Source organism: Anomaloglossus baeobatrachus, chromosome 8 (assembly GCF_048569485.1).
Source record: "Anomaloglossus baeobatrachus isolate aAnoBae1 chromosome 8, aAnoBae1.hap1, whole genome shotgun sequence".
In the NCBI taxonomy this organism is placed as follows: Eukaryota; Metazoa; Chordata; class Amphibia; order Anura; family Aromobatidae; genus Anomaloglossus; species Anomaloglossus baeobatrachus.
In genome coordinates, this window is record NC_134360.1 from 69,641,685 (window position 1) to 69,668,611 (window position 26,927).

Below are 26,927 nucleotides of genomic sequence, written 5' to 3' on the forward strand. Positions count from 1 at the left end.
TTCTAGCTCCAATTGGGAGACCCAGACAGTGGGTGTATAGCTACTGCCTCTGGAGGCCGCACAAAGAACTACACTTAAAAGTGTAAGGCCCCTCCCCTTCTGGCTATACACCCTCCCGTAGGAGTACAGATTCCTCAGTTTTAGTACCAAAGCAAGAAGGAGGAAAGCCAATAACAGTTTCAAAAACAAATTCAATCCGATAACTAGATCGGAGAACTTAAGAAACAACGTGAACAACATGTGCACCCGAAAAAAACGAAACCCTAAAAACAGATAGGGCGGGTGCTGGGTCTCCCAATTGGAGCTAGAAGAAAAGGAATTTACGGTAAGTAAACAAAATTCCCTTCTTCTTTTTCGCTCCAAATTGGGAGACCCAGACAGTGGGACGTCCAAAAGCAGTCCCTGGGTGGGTAAAAAGATACCACATGAACGGGCTGTCATACAGCCTCTTCCTACAGGTGGGCCACCGCCGCCTGGAGGACCTGTCTACCTAGGCTGGCGTCTGCCGAAGCGTAGGTATGCACTTGATAGTGTTTGGTAAACGTGTGCAGACTCGACCAGGTAGCCGCCTGGCACACTTGCTGAGCCGTAGCCTGATGCCTCAACGCCCAGGACGCACCAACGGCTCTGGTAGAATGGGCCTTCAGTCCAGATGGAATCTGAAGCCCAGCAGAACGGTATGTGTGAAGAATTGGTTCCTTGATCCACCGCGCCAGGGTGGATTTGGAAGCTTGCGATCCCTTATGCTGACCAGCGACTAGGACAAAGAGCGCATCCGAACGGCGTAGAGGCGCCGTGCGAGAAATGTAAATCCTGAGTGCTCTCACCAGGTCCAACAGATGTAAACCCTTTTCAAATTGGTGAACTGGATGCGGACACAAAGATGGCAAAGTGATATCCTGATTGAGATGAAAGGAAGAAACCACCTTGGGAGAAAACTCTGGAATTGGACGCAGTACTACCTTGTCTTGGTGAAATACCAGGAAGGGAGATTTGCAAGATAACGCCGCCAGCTCGGACACTCTTCGAAGAGACGTGACCGCTACAAGAAAAACTACCTTTTGTGAAAGCCGAGAAAGGGGAACCTCTTTCAAAGGCTCGAAAGGCGGCTTTTGAAGAGCAAGGAGAACCTTGTTCAGATCCCAGGGTTCCAATGGCCGTCTGTAAGGAGGAATGATATGACAAACTCCTTGGAGAAACGTGCGTACTTTAGAAAGCTGTGCCAAGCGCTTCTGAAAGAATACGGATAACGCGGAGACTTGACCCTTAAGCGAGCTAAGGGACAAACCTTTTTCCAACCCAGACTGCAGGAAGGAAAGAAAAATTGGCAATGCAAATGGCCAGGGAGAAAACCCTTGAGCCAAGCACCACGCTAAGAATATCTTCCACGTCCTGTGATAGATCTTAGCTGAGGATGGTTTTCTAGCCTGTCTCATTGTGGCAACAACTCCCTGAGATAAACCTGAGGCCGCTAGGATCCAGGACTCAATGGCCACACAGTCAGGTTCAGGGCCGCAGAATTCAGATGGAAAAACGGCCCTTGAGACAGCAGATCTGGACGGTCTGGTAGTGCCCACGGTTGGCCTACCGTGAGATGCCACAGATCCGGGTACCACGACCTTCTTGGCCAATTTGGAGCGACGAGTATGGCTCGCTGGCAGTCGGACTTGATTTTCCGGAGAACTCTGGGTAACAATGCTAGAGGTGGGAACACATAGGGGAGTCGGAATTGCGACCAATCCTGAACCAACGCGTCTGCCGCCAGCGCTCGGTGATCGTGAGACCGTGCCATGAAAACTGGGACCTTGTTGTTGTGCCGTGACGCCATCAGATCGACGTCCGGCGACCCCCAGCGGCAACAGATCTGTTGAAACACGTCCGGGTGAAGGGACCATTCTCCTGCGTCCATGCCCTGGCGACTGAGAAAGTCTGCTTCCCAGTTTTCCACGCCTGGGATGTGAACTGCAGATATGGTGGACGCTCTGCTTTCCACCCACGTCAAAATCCGCTGGACTTCTTGAAAAGCTTGGCGACTGCGTGTTCCCCCTTGGTGGTTGATGTACGCCACCGCCGTGGAATTGTCCGACTGAATCCGAATCTGCTTGCCTTCCAGCCATTGTTGGAAGGCACGCAGGGCAAGATAGATTGCTCTGATTTCCAGAACATTGATCTGCAAGGTGGACTCTTCCTGAGTCCACGTCCCCTGAGCCCTGTGGTGGAGAAACACCGCTCCCCACCCTGATAGGCTCGCATCTGTCGTGACCACTGCCCAGGACGGGGGAAGGAACGACTTTCCCTGTGACAATGAGTTGGGGAGAAGCCACCAACGTAGAGAGTCCTTGGCAGTCTGAGAGAGGGAGACAGTCCTGTCGAGGGACGTCGAATTCCCATCCCATTGGCGCAGAATGTCCCATTGGAGAGGGCGCAGATGAAACTGCGCGAACGGGACTGCCTCCATTGCTGCTACCATCTTTCCTAGGAAATGCATGAGGCGCCTCAGTGAATGCGACTGGCTCTGAAGAAGAGATTGCACTCCAGTCCGTAGCGAGCACTGCTTGTCCAGTGGAAGCCTCACTATCGCTGATAGAGTATGAAACTCCATGCCAAGATAAGTCAGAGATTGGGTCGGGGTTAGATGAGACTTTGGAAAGTTGATAATCCACCCGAAAGTCTGGAGAGTGTCTAGCGCCACCTTCAGACTGTGTTGGCATGCTTCTTGAGAGGATGCCTTTATAAGCAGGTCGTCTAGGTACGGGATGACCGAGTGACCCTGCGAGTGCAGAACAGCTACTACTGCTGCCATGACTTTGGTGAAGACCCGGGGGGCTGTTGCCAGACCGAAGGGTAACGCTACGAACTGTAGGTGCTCGTCGTGTATGACGAAGCGTAGGAAACGCTGATGCTCTGGTGCAATCGGCACGTGGAGATACGCATCTTTGATGTCTATTGATGCTAGAAAATCTCCCTGAGACATTGAGGCTATGACGGAGCGTAAGGATTCCATCCGGAACCTCCTGACTTTTACGTGTCTGTTGAGCAACTTCAGATCCAGGACGGGACGATACGATCCGTCCTTTTTTGGGACCACAAACAGATTGGAGTAAAAACCGTGACCCTGTTCCTGAAGAGGGACGGAGGTCACCACTCCTTCCGCCTTTAGAGCGGCCACCGCCTGCAACAGAGCATCGGCTCGGTCTGGTGGTGGAGAAGTTCTGAAGAAACGAGTTGGCGGACGAGAACCGAACTCTATCCTGTACCCGTGAGATAGAATATCTCTCACCCAACGGTCTTTGACATTTGCTAGCCAAATGTCGCCAAAGTGGGACAGCCTCCCACCGACCGCGGGTGTGGGCATCGGAGACCGCAAGTCAGGAGGACGTCGTTTTGGCAACGGTTCCTCCGGCTGGTCTTTTTGGGCGTGACTGAGACCTCCAAGAATTTGAACGTCTCTGGTCCTTTTGAGTCTTTTTTGACGAGGCGAATTGGGACCTGCCCTGTCCTCGAAAGGACCGATAACCAGACTGACCCCTCCTCTGTTGGGGCTTGTTTTGTCTGTGTTGCGGTAAGGAAGAGTCCTTACCCTTGGAGTGTTTGATGATTTCATCCAAACGCTCTCCAAACAATCGGTCACGAGAAAAAGGCAAATTGGTTAAGCACTTCTTGGAATGCGAATCTGCTTTCCAATGTCTCAACCACAGAGCCCTACGCAAAACAACTGAGTTGGCTGACGCCACTGCCGTGCGGCTTGTAGCGTCAAGAACAGCATTAATCGCGTACGACGCGAATGCCGCCATTTGCGAGGTCAATGGTGCTACCTGCGGGGCAAATGCACGTGTGACTGAGTCGACTCGCGCAAGCCCGGCCGTGATAGCTTGGAGTGCCCATACGGCCGCAAAAGAAGGCGCTAATGACGCTCCAATCGCTTCATAGATGGATTTCAGCCAGAGCTCCATCTGCCTGTCAGTGGCATCTTTAAGTGCCGCTCCATCTTCAACAGCAACCAAGGATCTGGCTGCAAGCCTGGAAATTGGAGGATCCACTTTTGGACACTGGGTCCAACCCTTGACCACTTCAGAGGGAAAAGGGTAGCGTGTATCTTTAAGTCGTTTAGGAAAACGCCTTTCAGGATAAGCGTGGGGTTTCTGGATTGCGTCTCTGAAGTCAGCGTGGTCCAGAAAAGTGCTTAATGTACGCTTAGGGTATCTGAAATGGATTCTCTCGTGCTGCGAAGCTGACTCCTCTACAGGAGGAGCTGGTGGGGAAATATTCAACATCTTATTGATGTTAAATATAAGATCATTAACTATGGCGTCACCATCTGGTGTATCTAGATTGAGAGCGGTCCCAGGATCAGAATCCTGATCAGTTAAGTCCGCCTCATCACCCATAGATTCATCCCGCTGGGATCCAGACCATTGAGATGAATGTGAAGGCCCGTCATAACGAGCCCGCTTAGGCTGCCCGGGGCCATCGTCCGAGTCAGAGTCTTCACCCTGAGGTGTAGATGCCCGTCCCGGAGCTAGGAGCTGAGGGGGACCAGGGGGCAATACATGCACAGTGTCCGTGGTCTGAAGTACAGGCCTAGCTCGCAATGTGTCAAGAATTTGTGACATAGTGAGAGACATTCTGTCAGCAAAAGCTGCAAACTCAGTCCCTGTCACCTGGACAGCATTCACAGGTGGTACACCCTGGGACACGTCCAGCAGAGGTCCCGACTGTGCAAGCGCCGCAGGGGCCGAGCACTGCACACAATGGGGGTCCGTGGAGCCTGCCGGTAGAAAAGTCCCACATGCGGTGCAGGAAGCATACAATGTCTGTGCCTTGGCACCCTTGCGTTTTACGGGCGACATGCTGCTGGCTCTCTGAATGTGAGAGAGTCTATAGCCAAAGGGCGACCAGCGCTATGCAATACCAAGTATTTGTAGCCACAAAATACTAAGGATACTACGAGCACAAGAGGGGGTGAGCCCACTGGGCTGCTTACCGCCCGCTGAACAGCGGGTAAGAGGCTGCAGAATGCCTTGTCTGGGTCTCCCCGGCTCCCCTCTGCAGCTCAGCGTGTCAGCAAGAATGGCTGCAGGCTTCTGTGGAGAGGGGCGGTCCGTGGGAGTTCCCAAACAAAAGTGCGGGAACAGTGTCCCCTCTGTGCTGACTGTGAGGGCTGGAGTATGTAAAAACGACTCCAGCCCTCAGCGCTGATGCACTGGCCAGCGTCCCGCCCCTCTCCTGACTGGCAGGTCTGTGGGCGGGAACGAACGAACGCAGGCCGCAAAAGCCGGGGACTCGAGTTATCAGCGCGGCCGCCGTAAAAGCGCGGGCCGCGCTGAAGTCCCCGGCGCACCGCAAGTGCCAGCCGCGCCGCTGTTCAAGCGGCCGGCGCGACCGAGTTCTAGCGTGGGCAGCGTCCCGCCCCTCTCCTGACTGGCAGGTCTGGGGGCGGGAACGAAAGGAAGCAGGCCGCAAAAGCCGGGGACTGTAGTTATCAGCGCGGCCGCCGTAAAAGCGCAGGCCGCGCTGAAGTCCCCGGCGCACTACAAGTGCCAGCCGCGCCGCAGTCCCAGCGGCCGGCGCGGACTATTTCCATAAATGTGCCTGCTTCAGCAAAGCTGAATGAGGCCATGGCACAGGCGCCGCAGCGCTGATGTCCCCCGGCGCACTACAACACCCAGCATGCTGCGGTGTGAGCGCCAGATACACGGGGACACAGAGTACCTTGAGGAAGCAGGGCCATGTCCCTGATGTACTCCGCTCCATCCAGCATCTTCTCCAGGGGCTGTAGATGGAGCACGGTCTCTGTGCCTGGAGACCGGTAAATCCCACTTCACCCAGAGCCCTGTAAAAAGGGATGGGGAAGGAATCAGCATGTGGGCTCCTGCCGCCGTACCCGCAATGGGTACCTCAACCTTACAAACACCTCCGACATAAGTGGGGTGAGAAGGGAGCATGCTGGGAGTCTGTATAGACCCTCTTTTCTTCCATCCGACATAGTCAGCAGCTGCTGCTGACTAAGAACAATGGAGCTATGCGTGCGTGTCTGACCTCCTTGCGCACAAAGCTAAAACTGAGGAATCTGTACTCCTACGGGAGGGTGTATAGCCAGAAGGGGAGGGGCCTTACACTTTTAAGTGTAGTTCTTTGTGCGGCCTCCAGAGGCAGTAGCTATACACCCACTGTCTGGGTCTCCCAATTAGGAGCGAAAAAGAAATAATGATTTTTACTTGAAATAATATTTTTCTCCTTCAGACTTTGCTTTTGGCACAGAATGCTCCTTTGCAGCAATTCCAGCTTTGCAGACCTTTGGCATTCTAGCTGTTAATTTGCGGAGGTAATCTGGAGATATTTCTCCCCATGCTTCCCCCCCCTCCACAAGTTGGATTGGCTTGATGGGCACTTTTTGCACCATACGGTCAATCTGCTCCCACAACAGCTCAATAGGGTTGAGATCTGGTAACTGGGATAGCCTCTCCATTACAGATAGAATACCAGCTGCCAGCTTCACCCTAAATAGTTCATGCATAATTTAGAGGTGTGCTTTAGGTCATTGTCCTGTTGTAGGTTGAAATTGGCTCCAATCAAGCGCTGTCCACAGGGTATACTAGAGGTGGGGAGACAAAAGGGCGCAATAGGGTCTTACCCGATATAACAAGTGGTGATAGGAAAGGAACAGTAACACTCACCTGATAGGGTTGTGCCAGTCACAACTCCTTCAAAAGCATGTGAGTGTCCATGCGGTTCAAGCAGCGGCCCCGTATGCACAATATAAAATGTAATAAAATACAGAGGAATAAACGGGTATATGCCGCGCTTAAAAACCACTGAGGTGGAAATAATGTGAAATTTCTCTTTTATTTACAGCATTCCTACGTGTTTCAGAGACAAAAGACCGTCTCCTTCTTCAGGGAATGATTTCTTTTTTCCCTGAAGAAGGAGACGGTCTTTTGTCTCTGAAACGCGTAGGAATGCTGTAAATAAAAGAGAAATTTCACATTATTTCCACCTCAGTGGTTTTTAAGCGCGGCATATACCCGTTTATTCCTCTGTCCACAGGGTATGACATGGCATTGCAAAATGGAGTAATAGCTTTCCTTATTCAAAATCCCTTTTACCTTCTACAAGTCTCCCACTTTACCAGCACCAAAGCAACCCCAGACCATCACATTACCTCCACCATGCTTGACAGATGGCGTCAGGCACTCTTCCAGCGTCTTTTCAGCTGTTCTGCGTCTCACAAATGTTCTTCTGTGTGATCCAAACACCTCAAACTTCGATTCGTCTGTCCATTATACTTTTTTCAATCTTCCTCTGTCCAATGTCTGTGTTCTTTTGCCCATATTAATCTTTTCCTTTTATTAGCCAGTCTCAGATATGTCTTTTTCTTTGCCACTCTGCCCTGAAGACCAGCATCCTGGAGTCGCCTCTTCACTGTAGACGTTGACACTGGCGTTTTGTGGGTACTATTCAATGAAGCTGCCAGTTGAGGACGTGTGAGGAATCGATTTCTCAAACTAGAGATTCTAATGTACTTGTCTTGTTGCTCAGTTGTGCAGCGCGGCCTCCCACTTCTCTTTCTACTCTGGTTAGAGCATGTTTGTGCTCTCCTCTGAAGGGAGGAGTACACACCATTGTAGGAAATCTTCAGTTTCTTGGCAATTTCTCGCATGGAATATCCTTCATTTCTAAGAACAAGAATAGACTGTCGCGTTTCACATGAAAGTTCTTTTTCTGGCCATTCTGAGAGTTTAATGGAACCAACAAATGTAATGCTGCAGATTCTCAAGTAGCTCAAAGGAAGATCAGTTTTATAGCTTCTTTAATCCACAAAACTGTTTTCATCTGTGCTAACATACTTGTAACAAGGGTTTTTAAGGGATTTCTAAACATCCATTAGCCTTCTAACACAGTTAGCAAGCACAATGTACCATTAGAACACTGGAGTGGTGGTTGTGGGAAATGGGCCTACACCTATGCAGATATTGCATTAAAAAACAGATGTTTGCAGCTAGAATAGTCATTTACCACATTAGCAATGTATATAGTGTATTTCTATTTAATTTAATGTTGGCTTCATTGAAAAAAATGTGCTTTTCTTTCAAAAATAAGGAAATATCTAAGTGACCCTAAACCTTTGAACTGTAGTGCATATACAGTACCGTATATTTATTTATTTTTTTAACAAAACACAATATCTACATAACCATGTTTATACATACAATGCAAGCCCAACAAAGCATCTGTCTTCAACATTTGTCATCTCATTTTGCCCCTGTATTTACCCAGCTTCACATAGCTGAATGGGCAGTCCTATTCTTATCTGCTAAAACTAAATTTTTCAGCAGCACCCTGTTTCTTCACAGTGTTGCAGGCCCCTTCCTCTACTCTCCTTTGTATAATAACCCTATACAACTTTAAAGGGTTATTCTGATCTTTAAGATCCTTCCCTAATAAGTAGTTGATATAATAATAGCAAATATCTCTAATTAGAAATGTAGTATAGTTCTCTCAAGTCCTATTTTTATCTGCAAAAACTACATTTTTAAGCAGCACTCTGCTTCTTCAGTGCTGCAGACCCCTTCCTCTACTCTCCTTTGTATAACTCTATAAAGTTTTAAAAGAGATATTTCTATCCCATCCCCAAGATCCTATCCTAATTTTTAGTAGATATAATAACAATATTATCAAATACCTTTAATTAGAAATAAAGTATATTTTTCCTTATTCACTATGTCACTTACATGTTCAGGGCATTGAAGGACCTTAGGTATCCATGGTTACAACAACACACATAGTCACAAGTTAGTTACTGTGGTTATAACCATGGATAGCTAAGGTCCTGCAATGCCCTGCACATGAGGTAAGCGACATAGTGAATCAGGAGAACTATACTACATTTCTAATTGGAGGTATTTGATAATATTACTACATATTGGGATAGGATCTCGGAGATGGGATTAACCCTTTAAATACACTTTCTATTTTGAGCTCTTTGCTCTATATTCCACGTCTGGTCTTGTGAAATTCTATATAATTTTGCTGTTCGGGTATAGATTATCAGACTTTTTAGACAATCAAATGCTAAAAAAGGAATTTTTTCTATAATTTGACTTGTACAGCAATCAAATAGTCAAATACTTCAAAAAGTGGTATCACTGAAGAAGTCAACCCATGCTGCTAAAACAAGACATTACAGCTCTCAGAAGTGAAGGATGAAAACTTATATAACATCATTTCTATGAAAGCCAAAATAGGTCATTTCTTTAAAGGGGCCTAATAGATAAAATACTGCGGTTTTAAGAATATTACCTGTAGGTTTTGCAGAGAACAAGGCGTGAATATACTGAATCAAAGTCTCTCTCCACTTCCCGACTGGCAGCCTTCAGGAAAAGAATGAGAAAGTCTCCAATAAGCACTAATTAGGAATACCAATGTTGTAAAACAAAAAAAAGAGACGTAAGATGTACAAACACTGTATATTATTATTATTTAAAGGGATTTCTGTGACTTTATCATTGAAGACCAGTCTTCTAGATAGATTGTATCAGAACAGGTCGTCAGCACCCACACTGGTTAGCGGATGGTGGTACTGTGGCGCAGTGAAGGCGACACCGCTTCATTCATTGTGTAGTGGCTCCGATTTGTACTAAAAGCCCTTTCCTATTCACTTCTATGGGAGACAAGTGATAAGTCATCAGTCTGACAGCTACCCTAGCCCACTTAAACCACCACCCTTTATGGCACTCTTTTCCTACATACTAATAACCCTCATTTTTTGTTGATTAGGGGGTGGGGGTGGGTTGTTGACTTCCCAGGACTAAATCCTGCCTGTAATCACAGTATCACGCTGCTGTCGCAGTTATTGACATGATATGCAAAATCGGCATCACCACTAGCTATTTGGATATCTCGTACCTACCCACAAGGTTCTGCCTCCCTAGGAATGCACAGTGAAGTTGGGTGTACCCTCCCTGAATCTATCAGTGCACTGCACATGCTCAGTAGAGCAGCGGTGACGCCGAATTCACACAGCTCCAAAATTTCAAAAGAGCCAATGGTGACGTCTCTCTTGCAATGCCTGTCACTTAGGCCAACAGGTGTTCCAGGAAATCAGCCCCCGCACCACACAAGTCACTCACTGATTTACATAGCGTGAACGCAGGGTTTAAAGTTACTTTTACATTTATTTACCGATCACGAAGCAACAAAAAGGGGATTATAACAATACGGTAAAATACAGTCATGGTGGTGGTGTAGTGGACTAGGGCAGCTGTCAGGTTCCATTTCAGATCGCAGAAAACCCATTACAAGTACAGTACATCCACAGTGCAGATTAAGATTAAAAATGTATTTTTCAAGTTTTCACCAAAACAGATGCCATCTTCAGTAAATATATAAGAAACACTTTTCTCATTGAATCTTGTAGCATTAAATTCTTATTTTAAAGAAGAGCTGTCACCAGGTCAAAAGTTCCCAATATTTCTCTTATTTTATTCCCGCTGTTCCCCTGAAAAATCCAATCTTTATCTTTTTTAAATCCAACCTACAGTTCCGTTGCTTACAAGGTAATTATGTAGGAAGATCTAAAGACAGACCCTAGAGGATCAAGCGAGCAACGACCCCCAGAGGATCCTGCGAGCCACGCCCCCAGAGGATCCTGCGAGCCACGCCCCCAGAGGATCCTGCGAGCCACGCCCCCCAGAGGATCCTGCGAGCTACGCCCCCCAGAGGATCCTGCGAGCTACGCCCCCCAGAGGATCCTGCGAGCCACGCCCCCCAGAGGATCATGCGAGCCACGTCCCCCAGAGGATCCTGCGAGCTACGCCCCCCAGAGGATCCTGCGAGCTACGCCCCCGAGAGGATCCTGTGAGCCACGCCCCCCAGAGGATCCTGCGAGCCACGCCTTCTTGTAAAGAACATAAAAATTACCACCAAATAAAAAGTGCCCATGTCTTTGGAACCATGTGGTGGATTTACAAAAAAAACAAAAATTGCATACTTGGGGATGCAGAGGGATTAAAAAGTGCAAAAAATTACAAATTTTGACCTGGTGACCCATCCTCTTTAAATTACTTCAAAAGTAGACATACAGGAAAATTAGGATTAAACGTTGTATTGCATTAAAAAAAATAAAATAAAAAATAATAATAATAATAATAATAATAATAATAATAGGTTAACATGTGCGCTGGCAGTATTCCCCTCATTGTTCTTGTTACCCACAACTTCAAGAAAAATGTATAATATACTACTGACTTTTAGAACAACTTACCTCCTCAATGAAAAGCCAAGGATGACAGGGACCTCCTAACAAAGATGGCTTCTTAAGTCCATGCTCAAATATTGCCTTAATACTAGGACATAAAGTTCCTCGAACCAAGTCAGTGATCCCCTCTGTGACCGAGTCATCACCAGCAATAGAATACTGTGTCAGAATAAAAATACATACATGTAAGAAACCAATGACCCAGTGATCACTTTGTCTACGAGGAGTACAACATATTGCTGTACATACATTTAACAAATTTGTTCTCCATTCTGTAACAAATATTTTTATATATAGGATACATTTTTTTTTATGGTGTGGACGCTAGTAATAACAATTTGGATTCATAGTGGCATTTTTCTTAACTTTTTTTTTCCTAAAACGTATTTATTTTTCACTTATTTTCCACATTGTGCCCCCCAGAAGTTTTAAAAAAACACCTTGGAGGGGGGTGGTTAAAGATTGAAATATTTGGATTTTCGTCATATTTCCCATATAACTGGGGCTGGTATATTACCTCTAGTAAAGGGGGCTTTACACGCTACGATATCGCTAATGCGGAGTCATTGGGGTGACGGAATTGGTGACGCACATCCGGCCGCATTAGCGATGCCGTTGCGTGTGACACCGATGAGCGATTTTGCATCGTCGCAAAAACGTGCAAAATCGCTCATCGGTGACATGGGGGTCCATTCTCAATTATCGTTACTGCAGCAGTAACGAAGTTGTTCCTCGTTCCTGCGGCAGCACACATCGCTCCGTGTGACACCGCAGGAACGAGGAACCTCTCCTTACCTGCCTCCCAGCCGCTATGAGGAAGGAAGGGGGTGGGCGGGATGTTACGTCCCGCTCATCTCTGCCCCTCCGCTTCTATTGGGCGGCCACTCAGTGACGTCGCACGGACCGCCCCCTTAGAAAAGAGGCGGTTCGCTGGTCACAGCGACGTTGCCGGGCAGGTAAGTATGTGTGACGGGTCTGGGCGATGTTGTGCGGCACGGGCAGCGATTTGCCAGTGTCGCACAACAGATGGGGGCGGGTACCCACACTAGCGATATCGGGACCGATATCGCAGTGTGTAAAGCGGTCTTTACAAGGGAAATGCAACCTACTGGCTACATAGAGTTGTTCAAGTCTCCTATAACCTAGCACCACCTATACACAGCAATCACGTAACCACTGTCTATGAAGGAGGACGCGCAATCTGCCCTCCTATTACTGTGGATACAGTGATTCTTTAGTGTTGTACATACAGCGATAGAGGTACAGACGAAGTGGTAAAAAAACAACTCTGCCTTCTCTATGGGGATTCCCGCTGTCACTGCAGAGTAGGAGCCGGACCGGACTGACTTTTAAAGTCTAAGGGAGGTTCGGAAGCGTTCATATTACATAAACAGTACAATATGACTGCACTGTATCCAGTCCATCTATATTATATTTTTATACATGCATTCATCTTTGGTCGCATTTTGGCTGCTATCAGGATGTAGTGCACTAACCTCTTTACTCCTTTCATCAAGAATCTCAACAAACTTTGCAGGGAACCAGCCTAAAAGATTTAATTTCATAATTAAAAAAAATAAATGCAAAAATATAAATAAAAACTACAGTAAGAAAGCAATAAATAAACTGCATTAAATTAAAAACACTTAAAAAACCCCCCACAACAATCTGTCTGGTACATTCAGTATTTTCTACTTTCCCCCCCTAGTATTTGATCCTACTGTTACTAAAAATCTGATCACAGGTGTGTCCACCCCTAGGCATCCGGTGAGTATGTGAATGGTAGAGAGTGAACCAAAAATGTATCATAACACTGAAGTAGAGGACAAAATTTGTAAGAGATTTTTGCACTACAGCACACCATATTAAAAATGGAGAGGTATTATATGCTGTAATGAATGCTTACCTCGGAGGCCATTTAACTCTCCAACCCAACAGTGTTCATCCTTCTGGGAAATTATCTACAATAATGATAAAATAAATGCAATCAGTGAATTTATTCTGCAAATTTGTACCCCCTTATACATGTGCTCCCTCGTCTGCCCAATAGTTATACCGTGATGATATCATTCTTGCGAAATCCAAGTTCGTCATCATCGTGACGCTCGAAGTCTAAAAGAGCCTTTGCTCTACGGCGTCTGCTTCGTGAGCACGAGACGTAATTCTCATGGTCCCTCTGGTGGCTCTCCATACTGTAATCAGGTGTCAAGTCCTAAAGTGAAAGTGGTTGATTAGTGATTATGCTGCGAAGGTGACATGTACATCAGACATTAATGCTGCGCTGCATTCCTTTTTTTGTACCATAATTGTATATTAGTACTGAGTCTCAGCAACGGTGGTAGACTCATATCACACTGTCATAGCATGTCTAATTCACAAGTCAGGTTCTAAAACGATAAGGGCTGATTAGTGTTGATGCTGCGATGGCGACATGTACAGGAAACATTAATGCTGCGCTGTATTCTTTGTACCATAATCGTATATTAGTAATGAGTCTCAGCAATGGTGGTAGACTCATGTCATATTGTCATAGCACGTCTAATTCACAAGTCAAGTCCTAAAATGATAAGGGCTGATTAGTGATGATGCTGCGATGGCGACATGTACCGCAGACATTGTACCATAATCGTATATTAGTAATGAGTCTCAGCAACGGTGGTAGTCCCATATCACACTGTTGGTGCACGTTTAATTCCCAGGTCAGGTCCTAAAATGATCGGGGCTGATTAGTGATGATGCTGTGAAGGCGAAATGTACAGCAGACATTAATGCTGCGCTGTATACATTTCTTTGTACCATAATCGTATATTAGTAATGAGTCTCAGCAACGGTGGTAGACTCATATTATACTGTCGGCACATGTCTAATTCACAGGTTAGGTCCTAAAATTGTAGGGGCTGATTAGTGATGCTGCTGCGATGGCGACATGTATAGCAGACATTAATGCTGCGCTGTATTCTTTTCTTTGTACTATAATCATATATTAGTAATGAGTCTCAGCAACAGTGGGGATCCCACAGGTTAAACTCATATCGTACTGTCACAGATCCCAAAAACACACACAACCAAAAAAAGAATATAACATCTAAAAATCCATTTCACCCAATGCATGTAAAATGAAAAAACTTGGAAAATCCAATCTTCCCACTGAATTCTACGGACTAATGAGTCAGACTCAAAAATTCACTCCTCTTCTATACATTTCTTATCTATTGTCAATACTGACTGTAATAGTCTGTAATATAGTCTAGAGCTGCATTCACTATTCTAGAAGCTTCAGAGTGGAAATCTCTCAGCATTCATTGATGGTGTTATGTTTTTATCGATCACTGTGGTGGTCTTCATTATGAGAATTATTATCTTTACACCAGATCCTGTACAGATATACAAACTATCTGTCTCACCGCATTAGGCTATGTGCACACGTTGCTTTTTTTTTCAGCGCGGAAAAAAACGCACCATCTGGCAGAGGGGAGAATTGTAAACAATGCTTTTTGAGAAAAAGGCATCGAAAACGCGTGCGTTTTTCCATGCGTTTTTCATGCATTTTTTTAGGTGCGTTTTTTTAAGACTTGTCAGTGTTAATAAAGTTGGTTGAACACAGACCTTTGGAAAAAAAAACCTGTGATGTCATTTCCTTCTCCACATTCTGTTTGGATAAATGGGAGGGCTTGGAATGGAAGGAGCACCATTTGAATTCTGGAAAAGTTGAAATAAACTTCGCGCACCATGTCACTTTAGCAGGGCCCCTTGGGTACCTATACGTCAGAAAACCCCCACAAGTGACCCCATTTTGGAATCTGCACCCCTCAAGGATTTTATTCAGGAGTATATTAAGCATTTTGAATCCACAGGTACTTCACCCAAAATGTTGCTGTGGCAACAATATTCTCACTTTTAGGCCCGTTTCACACGTCAGTGAAAAACACTGACGTTTTTCACTGGCGTGTAAAACACGCACATGTCCCACAGTGTGCCGTGAATCATGGCACACGTGGGTTGTCTAAGTGCAATCCGGGCTCCGTTCTCCGTGGCCCGTGATTGCACTCAGTAATCAACTCACCTGCGCCCGCTCCCGCTCTCCATGGTGCTGATCGCTCCCGCGGTGCAGCATCCGGCTGGCGATGACCCCCGCAGCAGCTGCTTCCGGGTCGGCTGTGTCGCACATCATGAATATGCGCGACAATGATGAGCCGGCTCAGAAGCAGCAAGCTGCACGGGCTGCAGAGGACATCGCTGGACACCGGGTGAGTTAAAATGATTTTTATTTTAAAAGCACGTTTTTTTCTGGCACGTGTTTCACGGAGCACACCACTGCGTAGTCCGTGGGACATCAGTGATGCCAGAAAAAAACGGACATGTCTCCGTGCGGCAATCATGCACACGCGGGTACGCCGCACGGAGACACGTGCAGTGAAAAGAAGGGAATTTTGTTTACTTACCGTAAATTCCTTTTCTTCTAGCTCCAATTGGGAGACCCAGACAATTGGGTGTATAGCTATGCCTCCGGAGGCCACACAAAGTATTACACTAAAAGTGTAAAGCCCCTCCCCTTCTGCCTATACACCCCCCGTGCTCCCACGGGCTCCTCAGTTTTGGTGCAAAAGCAAGAAGGAGGAAAAAATTATAAACTGGTTTAATGTAAATTCAATCCGAAGGAATATCGGAGAACTGAAACCATTCAACATGAACAACATGTGTACACAAAAAAACAGGGGCGGGTGCTGGGTCTCCCAATTGGAGCTAGAAGAAAAGGAATTTACGGTAAGTAAACAAAATTCCCTTCTTCTTTGTCGCTCCATTGGGAGACCCAGACAATTGGGACGTCCAAAAGCAGTCCCTGGGTGGGTAAATAATACCTCATAATAGAGCCGTAACGGCTCCGTCCTACAGGTGGGCAACCGCCGCCTGAAGGACTCGCCTACCTAGGCTGGCATCTGCCGAAGCATAGGTATGCACCTGATAGTGTTTCGTGAAAGTGTGCAGGCTCGACCAGGTAGCTGCCTGACACACCTGCTGAGCCGTAGCCTGGTGCCGCAAGGCCCAGGACGCTCCCACGGCCCTGGTAGAATGGGCCTTCAGCCCTGAGGGAACCGGAAGCCCCGAGGAACGATAAGCTTCGAGAATTGGTTCCTTGATCCACCGAGCCAGGGTTGATTTGGAAGCTTGTGTCCCTTTACGCTGGCCAGCGACAAGGACAAAGAGTGCATCCGAGCGGCGCAGGGGCGCCGTACGAGAAATGTAGAATCTGAGTGCTCTCACCAGATCTAACAAGTGCAAATCCTTTTCACATTGGTGAACTGGATGAGGACAAAAAGAGGGTAAGGAGATATCCTGATTGAGATGAAAGGGGGATACCACCTTAGGGAGAAATTACGGAACCGGACGCAGAACCACCTTGTCCTGGTGAAACACCAGGAAAGGGGCTTTGCATGACAACGCTGCTAGCTCAGACACTCTCCGAAGTGAAGTGACTGCTACTAGGAAAACCACTTTCTGCGAAAGGCGTGCGAGAGAAATATCCCTCATTGGCTCGAACGGTGGTTTCTGAAGAACCATCAGCACCCTGTTCAGATCCCAGGGTTCTAACGGACGCTTGTAAGGAGGGACGATGTGACAAACCCCCTGCAGGAACGTGCGTACCTGTGGAAGTCTGGTCAGGCGCTTCTGAAAAAACACAGAGAGCGCAGAGACTTGTCCCTTAAGGGAGCCGAGCGACAAACCCTTTTCCAATCCGGATTGAAGAAAGGACAGAAAAGTGGGCAAGGCAAATGGCCAGGGAGAAAAACCCTGAGCAGAGCACCACGACAGGAATATTTTCCACGTCCTGTGGTAGATCTTGGCGGACGTTGGTTTCCTAGCCTGTCTCATAGTGGCAATGACCTCTTGAGATAATCCCGAAGACGCTAAGATCCAGGACTCAATGGCCACACAGTCAGGTTGAGGGCCGCAGAATTCAGATGGAAAAACGGCCCTTGAGACAGCAAGTCTGGTCGGTCTAGTAGTGCCCACGGTTGGCCGACCGTGAGATGCCACAGATCCGGGTACCACGACCTCCTCGGCCAGTCTGGAGCGACGAGGATGGCGCGGCGGCAGTCGGCCCTGATCTTGCGTAACACTCTGGGCAACAGTGCCAGAGGAGGAAACACATAGGGGAGTTGAAACTGCGACCAATCCTGAACTAAGGCGTCTGCCGCCAGAGCTCTGTGATCGTGAGATCGTGCCATAAATGCCGTGACCTTGTTGTTGTGCCGGGACGCCATTAGGTCGACGTCCGGCATCCCCCAGCGGCAACAGATCTCCTGAAACACGTCCGGGTGAAGGGACCATTCCCCTGCGTCCATGCCCTGGCGACTGAGAAAGTCTGCTTCCCAGTTTTCCACGCCCGGGATGTGAACTGCGGAGATGGTGGAGGCCGTGGCTTCCACCCACATCAAAATCCGCCGGACTTCCTGGAAGGCTTGCCGACTGCGTGTTCCGCCTTGGTGGTTGATGTAAGCCACCGCTGTGGAGTTGTCCGACTGAATTCGGATCTGCTTGCCTTCCAGCCACTGCTGGAACGCTTTTAGGGCAAGATACACTGTGCCCTGATTTCCAGAACATTGATCTGAAGTGAGGACTCTTGCTGAGTCCACGTACCCTGAGCCCTGTGGTGGAGAAAGACTGCTCCCCACCCTGACAGACTCGCGTCCGTCGTGACCACCTCCCAGGATGGGGGTAGGAAGGATTTCCCCTTCGATAAAGAAGTGGGAAGAAGCCACCACCGAATGGAAGCTTTGGTTGCCTGAGAGAGGGAGACGTTCCTGTCGAGAGACGTCGGCTTCCTGTCCCATTTGCGTAGGATGTCCCATTGAAGAGGACGCAGGTGAAACTGCGCGAAAGGGACTGCCTCCATTGCTGCCACCATCTTCCCCAGGAAGTGCATGAGGCGCCTCAAGGGGTGTGACTGACCTTGAAGGAGAGATTGCAACCCTGTCTGCAGTGACCGCTGTTTGTTCAGCGGAAGCATCACTATCGCTGAGAGGGTATGAAACTCCATGCCAAGATATGTCAGCGATTGGACCGGTGTCAGATTTGACTTTGGAAAATTGATGATCCACCCGAAACTCTGGAGAGTCTCCAGAGTAGCGTTGAGGCTGTGTTGGCATGCCTCTTGAGAGGGTGCCTTGACCAGCAGATCGTCTAAGTAAGGGATCACCGAGTGACCCTGAGAGTGGAGGACCGCAACTACTGTAGCCATGACCTTGGTGAAAACCCGTGGGGCTGTCGCCAGGCCGAACGGCAGTGCCGCGAACTGAAGGTGTACGTCTCCGATGGCGAAGCGCAGGAAGCGCTGATGCTCTGGAGCAATCGGTACGTGGAGATAAGCATCTTTGATATCGATCGATGCAAGGAAATCTCCTTGGGACATTGAGGCGATGACGGAGCGGAGGGATTCCATCCGGAACCGCCTGGTCTTTACGTGTTTGTTGAGCAGTTTTAGGTCCAGGACAGGACGGAAAGACCCGTCCTTCTTTGGAACCACAAACAGGTTGGAGTAAAAACCGTGACCCTGTTGCTGAAGAGGAACCGGGACCACCACTCCTTCTGCCTTCAGAGTGCCCACCGCCTGCAGAAGAGCATCGGCTCGCTCGGGAGGCGGAGATGTTCTGAAGAATCGAGTCGGAGGACGAGAGCTGAACTCTATCCTGTAATCGTGAGACAGAATGTCTCTCACCCAACGGTCTTTTACCTGTGGCAGCCAGGTGTCACAAAAGCGGGAGAGCCTGCCACCAACCGAGGATGCGGTGTGAGGAGGCCGTAAGTCATGAGGAAGCCGCCTTGGTAGCGGCACCTCCGGCGGTCTTTTTAGGGCGTGACTTAGACCGCCATGAATCGGAGTTCCTCTGATCCTTCTGAGGCCTTTTGGACGAGGAGAATTGGGACCTGCCCGCACCCCGAAAGGACCGAAACCTCGACTGTCCCCTCCTCTGTTGGGGTATGTTTGGTTTGGCCTGGGGTAAGGATGTTTCCTTTCCCTTGGATTGTTTGATGATTTCATCCAATCTCTCACCAAACAAACGGTCGCCAGAAAATGGCAAACCGGTTAAGCACTTTTTGGAAGCCGAATCTGCCTTCCATTCCCGTAGCCACAAGGCCCTGCGTATTGCCACCGAATTGTCGGCTGCAACCGCCGTACGGCTCGCAGAGTCCAGGACAGCATTAATAGCGTAGGACGCAAATGCCGACGTTTGAGAGGTTATGGACGCCACTTGCGGCGCAGACGTACGTGTGAGTGCGTCAATTTGCGCTTGACCCGCTGAGATAGCTTGGAGTGCCCATACGGCTGCGAATGCTGGAGCAAAAGACGCGCCAATAGCTTCATAGATGGATTTCAACCAGAGCTCCATCTGTCTGTCAGTTGCATCCTTGAGTGAAGCCCCATCTTCAACTGCAACTATGGATCTAGCCGCCAGTCTGGAGATTGGAGGATCCACCTTGGGACACTGAGTCCAGCCCTTGACCACGTCAGGGGGGAAGGGATAACGTGTATCCTTAAGGCGCTTGGAAAAACGCTTATCTGGACAAGCTCGGTGTTTCTGGACTGCCTCTCTGAAGTCAGAGTGGTCCAGAAACATACTCGTTGTGCGCTTGGGAAACCTGAAACGGAATTTCTCCTGCTGAGAAGCTGACTCCTCTACTGGAGGAGCTGAGGGAGAAATATCCAACATTTGATTGATGGACGCGATAAGATCATTCACTATGGCGTCCCCATCCGGAGTATCAAGATTGAGAGCGGCCTCAGGATCAGAATACTGATCAGCTACCTCCGCTTCATCATACAGAGAGTCCTCCCGCTGAGACCCTGAACAATGTGATGATGTCGAGGGAATTTCCCAGCGAGCTCGCTTAGGCGGTCTGGGACTGCGGTCCGTGTCAGAGACCTCACCCTGGGATCCATGAGACACCCCGGGAGGACATTGTTGTTCCAACTGAGGGGAACCAGGGAGCAATGATTCCACAGTGCCCATGGTCTGAGATACCGGTCTGGACTGCAAGGCTTCTAGTATCTTAGCCATAGTCTCAGAAAGTCTATCAGTAAAAACTGCAAACTCCGTCCCTGTCACCTGGACAGTGTTAGCAGGTGGTTCCTCCTGGGCCACCCTTAGCAGAGGCTCCGGCTGAGTAAGTGCTACAGGAGCCGAGCATTGCACACAATGAGGGTCAGTGGAACCTGCCGGTAGTATAGCCGTACATGCGGCGCAGGCAGCATAGTAAGCCTGTGCTTTGGCACCCTTGCTTCTTGTGGACGCCATGCTGTTGTCTCCCCTGAGCAATCCAGGAGGGTATATAGCCAAAAATCAACCGTGCACCATACAGTGTAAAGTATAGCCTATAATCATATAATCTATAAGTACACTTCTGCACAAGTGGGGCCAGCACCTCAGGTGCTGCTTACCGCCCGCTCAAAGCGGTTGTGTGGTCACCAGAATCCCTGCCTGGGTCTCCCCGAGCTTGTCTCCCCTCTCCAGCGTCAGAAGAGCTGACAGGAATGGCTGCCGGCGTCCTGAGGAGAGGAGGGGGCCGTGGGCGTGCCCTAGAAAGTGCGGGAATCTGGTGCCCCACTGTGCACAGTGAGGGGGGTGGAGTATGCAAAGCATGTTCCAGCCCTCAGTGCTGACTTCTCGTACAGCGTCCCGCCCTTCCCCTGACTGGCAGGCCTGGGGGCGGGAAAAAAGTGAGACTAGGCCGCAAAAGCCGGGGACTAAAGTTATAAGCGCGGACGGCGTATAAGCCCGGTCGGCGCGGTAGTCCCCGGCGCACTAACAGTCCCAGCCGCGCCACAGTGTAAAAATGGCAGCGGCGGTCAGCGCGGTAGTCCCCATAAACTAACACACCCAGCACGCTGCAGTGTGTGATGGCACAAGCGCGGTCAGCGCTGCGGTCCCCGGCGCACTAACACACCCAGCAATGCTGGAGTGTTTCTGTGCGCGGTCCCCACGGGGACACAGAGTACCTTAAAGTAGCAGGGCCTTGTCCCTGACGATACTCGGCTCCTTATCCAGCAGAGTCCCCAGGAGCTGTGGATGGAGCACGGTCTCAGTGCCTGGAGACCGATTAGGATCCCACTTCACCCAGAGCCCTAAAGGGGATGGGGAAGGAAAACAGCATGTGGGCTCCAGCCTCCGTACCCGCAATGGATACCTCAACCTTAACAACACCGCCGACAAGAGTGGGGTGAGAAGGGAGCATGCTGGGGGCCCTGTTATGGGCCCTCTTTTCTTCCATCCGACATAGTCAGCAGCTGCTGCTGACTAAGCTGTGGAGCTATGCGTGCATGTCTGCCTCCTTCGCACAAAGCATGAAAACTGAGGAGCCCGTGGGAGCACGGGGGGTGTATAGGCAGAAGGGGAGGGGCTTTACACTTTTAGTGTAATACTTTGTGTGGCCTCCGGAGGCATAGCTATACACCCAATTGTCTGGGTCTCCCAATGGAGCGACAAAGAAATCACTGACGTGTGAGCAGACCCATTCATTATAATGGGTCTGCGTATGTCAGTGATTCTGGTACGTTTAAAAAAAAGCACAAACCAGAATCACTGACGTGTGAAAGAGGCCTAAGGCTATGTGGCCATGATCCAGCGACACGGCGTCTAGTACACAGTGTCAGCCTTCCTGCAGCTGCCCATGCCCACGATTTGGGTCCAGGCTGCTGTGGAGCTCTATGCTACCTGCAGAGAACACTCATCTCCGCAGCATAAATTGACATGCTGAGGCTCGGGAAGCCACGCCACCGGTCAGTTTATACTGCGGAGAAAAGAAGCACAGTGGGCATGGGATCTCCAAAAATCCTTCCACTGTGCTTCTACTGCACAACGCAGCGTTATGGACGCAGGGAAAACACTCAGCGCCCATAACGCTGCAAACCCTGATTGTGGGAACACAACCTAAAAAGCGTCAATGGATGAATGGATGTCAAATATATATAACGTCCCACCCCCGCCTGCATATTCTAAGCTTGCACCTTTAGTACCTTTCATGTGGCACTAAAGGGTGCCTAGCTTAGTATTTATCCAATAAAAAAAAACAATGAAAAAAATGGCGTGGGGTCCCCCCTATTTTTGATAGCCAGTCAGGGTAAAGCAGACAGCTGTAGCCTGCAAACCACAGCTGGCAGCTTCATCTTGTCTGGTGATCAATTTGGAGGGCTCCCCAGGCTTTTTTTTTTATTTATAAATAAAGAATTAAAAAAAAAAAAATAACGTGGGGTCCCCCCAAATTAGATCACCAGCCAAGGTGAAGCTGACAGCTGGGGTCTGGTATTCTCAGGGTGGGAAGAGCCATGGTTATCGGACTCTTCCCAACCTAAAAATAGCAGGCCGCAGCCGCCCCAGAAGTGGCGCATCCATTAGATGCGCCAATCCTGGCGTTTCGCCCCAACTCATCCCGCGCCCTGGTGCGTTGGCAAACGGGGTAATAAATGGGGTTGATACCAGATGTATAATGTCACCTGGCATCAAGCCCAGCAATTAGTGATGTCACGGCGTCTATCAGATACCAGACATAACTAATTGACAGTAAACAAAAGCAAAAAAAATGACAAAAAATTTTTTATTAGAAAAAAACACTCCCCAAATCATTCCCTTGTTCTCCAATTTAATCAATAAATTTGAAAAAAATGGGTCCGCAGAAATCCATTTGGACGTCCCACGTCGCCTCTGGACCTTCTAGAATATGGGGGCACGTTCAGGGAACGTATCCCCCATTTTCTAGGAGGGCAGACCCTCCATTTGAGGAGAGTGGGTGCCAAAAATCTGCACCCACTCTCCCCGGGTCACAGCTGCAGAGTGCGAGCAGCCAGCACAGCTCTCTGAACACAGTGCTGGCTGTCAGCTGCTCTGCTCATGTGACCGGCCAGCGTCTGCTGTGAAGGAGGAGGGGGCCGCGGGAGATCAGCGCTGCGACCGGACAGGTGAGGGGGAATACCGGGGGGAATAGGGGGTGACCTGGCAGGGCCTGGGGAACAGTTTTCTGTCGCATGTGTTATTGCACATGCGACAGAAATCATAGGAGCAGGGCGGCCGGTGCGCTACTGTGCGCGGCCATGTTGGATTTTCGGGAGGGGGGGGGTCGGGGCAAGCACTTTGGCGACACTGGGGGCTTTCCAGGACTTTGCCAGGAAGTGAGGTCAACAGGAAACCTCTTGACCTCACTTCCAGGTAAATGCCTGCGTTCTGGCATGCCGACAAAGGCCGCGGACCGCAACAAAAAAGCAGCTCACTGCGGTGTAGCTGCATTCTGACCCACATCATTGATTTAATGGGGGAGAGAACGCAGCCACAACGCACAAAAGAAGTGACATGCTGCTTTTCTTTCCGCACCGATTTTTGGCATCAAAAACGCTGCGTTTAGAAACGCAGCGTGTGCACTGATTTTTCAGCTTTCCCATACACTTTGCTGGGAAAGCTGAACGCATGCAATTTGCCACTGAAACGCTGCGGTTCTAAACGCAGCGTTTCCGCGGTAAAAAACGCAACGTGTGCACACAGCCTTACGACAGATCAGTAAAAGGATAATTCACCAAATCATAGATTAACCCCTATCCATAAGTATTAAATAAGATACTAATCCCTGACTGTTCAGACACTGATCAATAAGTTAACCCTATCAGTTATCACTTAGTTATCGCCTATACTATAAGGGCTGTATATGATAATTATCTTCCACGGGTTAATTCTAAACAGATATCTTCAAATGTGTTGGAAATATTAACATAAAAAGATAATCTGTCTCAATACTTGCATTCTCTATGAAAAATTGATTCTGGATAGTCTTTTCTTGCAACTCTACATTATTCTGTTCCTCCAAGAATTGCATTGATAAATTGACAACTGGGTGTTATCGGTTGGGGTGTGATCTACATTGGCTGACACTGCACAATCAGAGCTTCTAGTGACAAACACCCCTTTGATGGAATGGTAATGCACAATTGTCAATATACTCTTAAGGCCGCTTTACACGCTGCGATATCGTGACCGATATCGCAGGCGTGCGTACCCGCTCCCATCGGTTGTGCGACACGGACAAATCGCTGCCCGTGACGCACAACATCGCCCAGACCCGTCACACTACTTACCTGCCCTGCGACGTCGCTGTGTCTGGTGAACCGCCTCCTTTCTAAGGGGGCAGTTCGTTCAGCGTCACAGCGACGTCACAGCAGCATCACTGAACCGCCGCCCAATAGAAGCGGAGGGGCGGAGATGAGCAGGACGTAACATCCCGCCCACCTCCTTCCTTCCGCATTGTGGCCGGGAGGCAGGTAAGGTGAGCTTCCTCGTTCCTGCGGTGTCACACGGAGCGATGTGTGCTGCCGCAGGAACGAGGAACAACTTCGTTACTGCTGCAGTAACGATATTTGAGAATGGACCCCCATGTCACCGATGAGCGATTTTGAACGTTTTTGCGACGATGCAAAGAAGGGAATTTTGTTTACTTACCGTAAATTCCTTTTCTTCTAGCTCTAATTGGGAGACCCAGACAATTGGGTGTATAGGCTATGCCTCCGGAGGCAGCACAAAGTATTACACTCAAAAGTGTTAAGCCCCTCCCCTTCTGCCTATACACCCCCCGTGCTCCCACGGGCTCCTCAGTTTTGGTGCAAAAGCAAGAAGGAGGAAAAAGAATTATAAACTGGTTTAAAGTAACTTCGATCCGAAGGAATATCGGAGAACTGAAACCATTCAACATGTGTACACAAAAAAACAGGGGCGGGCGCTGGGTCTCCCAATTAGAGCTAGAAGAAAAGGAATTTACGGTAAGTAAACAAAATTCCCTTCTTCTTTGTCGCTCCATTGGGAGACCCAGACAATTGGGATGTCCAAAAGCAATCCCTGGGTGGGTAAAATAATACCTCGTAAGAGAGCCGTAAAACGGCCTCTTCCTACAGGTGCGCAATCGCCGCCTGAAGGACTCGTCTACCTAGGCTGGCATCCGCCGAAGCATAGGTATGCAACTGATAATGTTTCGTGAAAGTGTGCAGGCTCGACCAGGTAGCCGCCTGACACACCTGCTGAGCCGTATCCTGGTGTCTCAAAGCCCAGGACGCACCCACGGCTCTGGTAGAATGGGCCTTCAGCCCTGAGGGAACCGGAAGCCCAGCCGAACGGTGGACTTCGAGAATTGGCTCCTTGATCCACCGAGCCAAGGTTGATTTGGAAGCCTGTGACCCTTTACGCTGGCCAGCGACAAGGACAAAGAGTGCATCCGAGCGGCGCAGGGGCGCCGTACGAGAAATGTAGAGTCTGAGTGCTCTCACCAGATCTAACAAGTGCAAATCCTTTTCACATTGGTGAACTGGATGAGGACAAAAAGAAGGTAAGGAGATATCCTGATTGAGATGAAAGGGGGATACCACCTTAGAGAGAAAGTCCGGAACCGGACGCAGAACCACCTTGTCCTGGTGAACAACCAGGAAAGGGGCTCTGCATGACAGCGCTGCTAGCTCGGACACTCTCCGAAGTGAAGTGACTGCTACTAGAAAAAACCCTTTCTGCGAAAGGCGTGAGAGAGAGAAATATCTCTCATTGTCTCGAATGGTGATTTCTAAAGAACCAGCAGCACCCTGTTCAGAATCCAGGGTTCTAACGTCAGCTTGTAAGGAGGAACGATGTGACAAACCCCCTGCAGGAACGTGCGTACCTGTGGAAGTCTGGCTAGGCGCTTCTGGAAAAAACACAGAGAGCGCTGAGACTTGTCCCTTAAGGGAGTTGAGCGACAAACCCTTTTCCAGTCCAGATTGAAGGAAGGACAGAAAAAATGGGCAAGGCAAAGTGCCAGGGAGAAAAACCCTGAGCAGAGCACCACGACAGGAAAATTTTCCACGTCCTGTGGTAGATCTTGGCGGACGTTGGTTTCCTAGCCTGTCTCATAGTGGCAATGAGGTCTTGAGATAATCCTGAAGACGCTAGGATCCAGGACTCAATGGCCACACAGTCAGGTTGAGGGCCGCAGAATTCAGATGGAAAAAACGGCCCTTGAGATAGCAAGTCTGGTCGGTCTGGTAGTGCCCACGGTTGGCCGACCGTGAGATGCCACAGATCCGGGTACCACGACCTCCTCGGCCAGTCTGGAGCGACGAGGATGACGCGGCGGCAGTCGGCCCTGATCTTGCGTAACACACTGGGCAACAGTGCCAGCGGAGGAACACATAAGGGAGCTGAAACTGCGACCAATCCTGAACTAAGGCGTCTGCCGCCAGAGCTCTGGGATCTTGAGACCGTGCCATGAACGTCGGTACCTTGTTATTGTGCCGGGACGCCATGAAGTCGACGTCCGGTACCCCCCAGCGGCAACAGATCTCCTGAAACACGCCCGGGTGAAGGGACCATTCCCCTGTGTCCATGCCCTGGCGACTGAGATAATCCGCTTCCCAGTTTTCCACGCCTGGAATGTGAACTGCAGAGATGGTGGAGGCCGTGGCTTCCACCCACATCAAGATCCGCCGGACTTCCTGGGAGGCTTGCCGACTGCGTGTGCCGCCTTGGTGGCTGATGTATGCCACCGCTGTGGAATTGTCCGACTGAATTCTGATCTGCTTGCCTTCCAGCCACTGCTGGAACGCTTTCAGGGCAAGATACACTGCCCGTATTTCCAGAACATTGATCTGAAGCGAGGACTCTTGCTGGGTCCA

At 49.2% G+C, this 26,927-nt stretch overlaps 1 protein-coding gene across 3 annotated transcripts in view; it reads right to left on the reverse strand.

Annotated features, from left to right (window-relative positions):
* SGSM3 (small G protein signaling modulator 3) overlaps positions 1 to 26,927 on the reverse strand; it is a 111,719-nt gene that overhangs the window by 17,866 nt on the left and 66,926 nt on the right. For all 3 annotated transcript variants that reach the window (XM_075321774.1, XM_075321776.1, XM_075321775.1), the window contains exons 13-17: positions 13,314 to 13,469; positions 13,164 to 13,218; positions 12,754 to 12,803; positions 11,264 to 11,416; positions 9,301 to 9,371 (exon numbers count right to left, since the gene is read on the reverse strand). In XM_075321774.1, the coding sequence (XP_075177889.1) occupies positions 9,301 to 9,371; positions 11,264 to 11,416; positions 12,754 to 12,803; positions 13,164 to 13,218; positions 13,314 to 13,469 (485 nt within the window). The remainder of the gene's footprint in view (positions 1 to 9,300; positions 9,372 to 11,263; positions 11,417 to 12,753; positions 12,804 to 13,163; positions 13,219 to 13,313; positions 13,470 to 26,927) is intronic.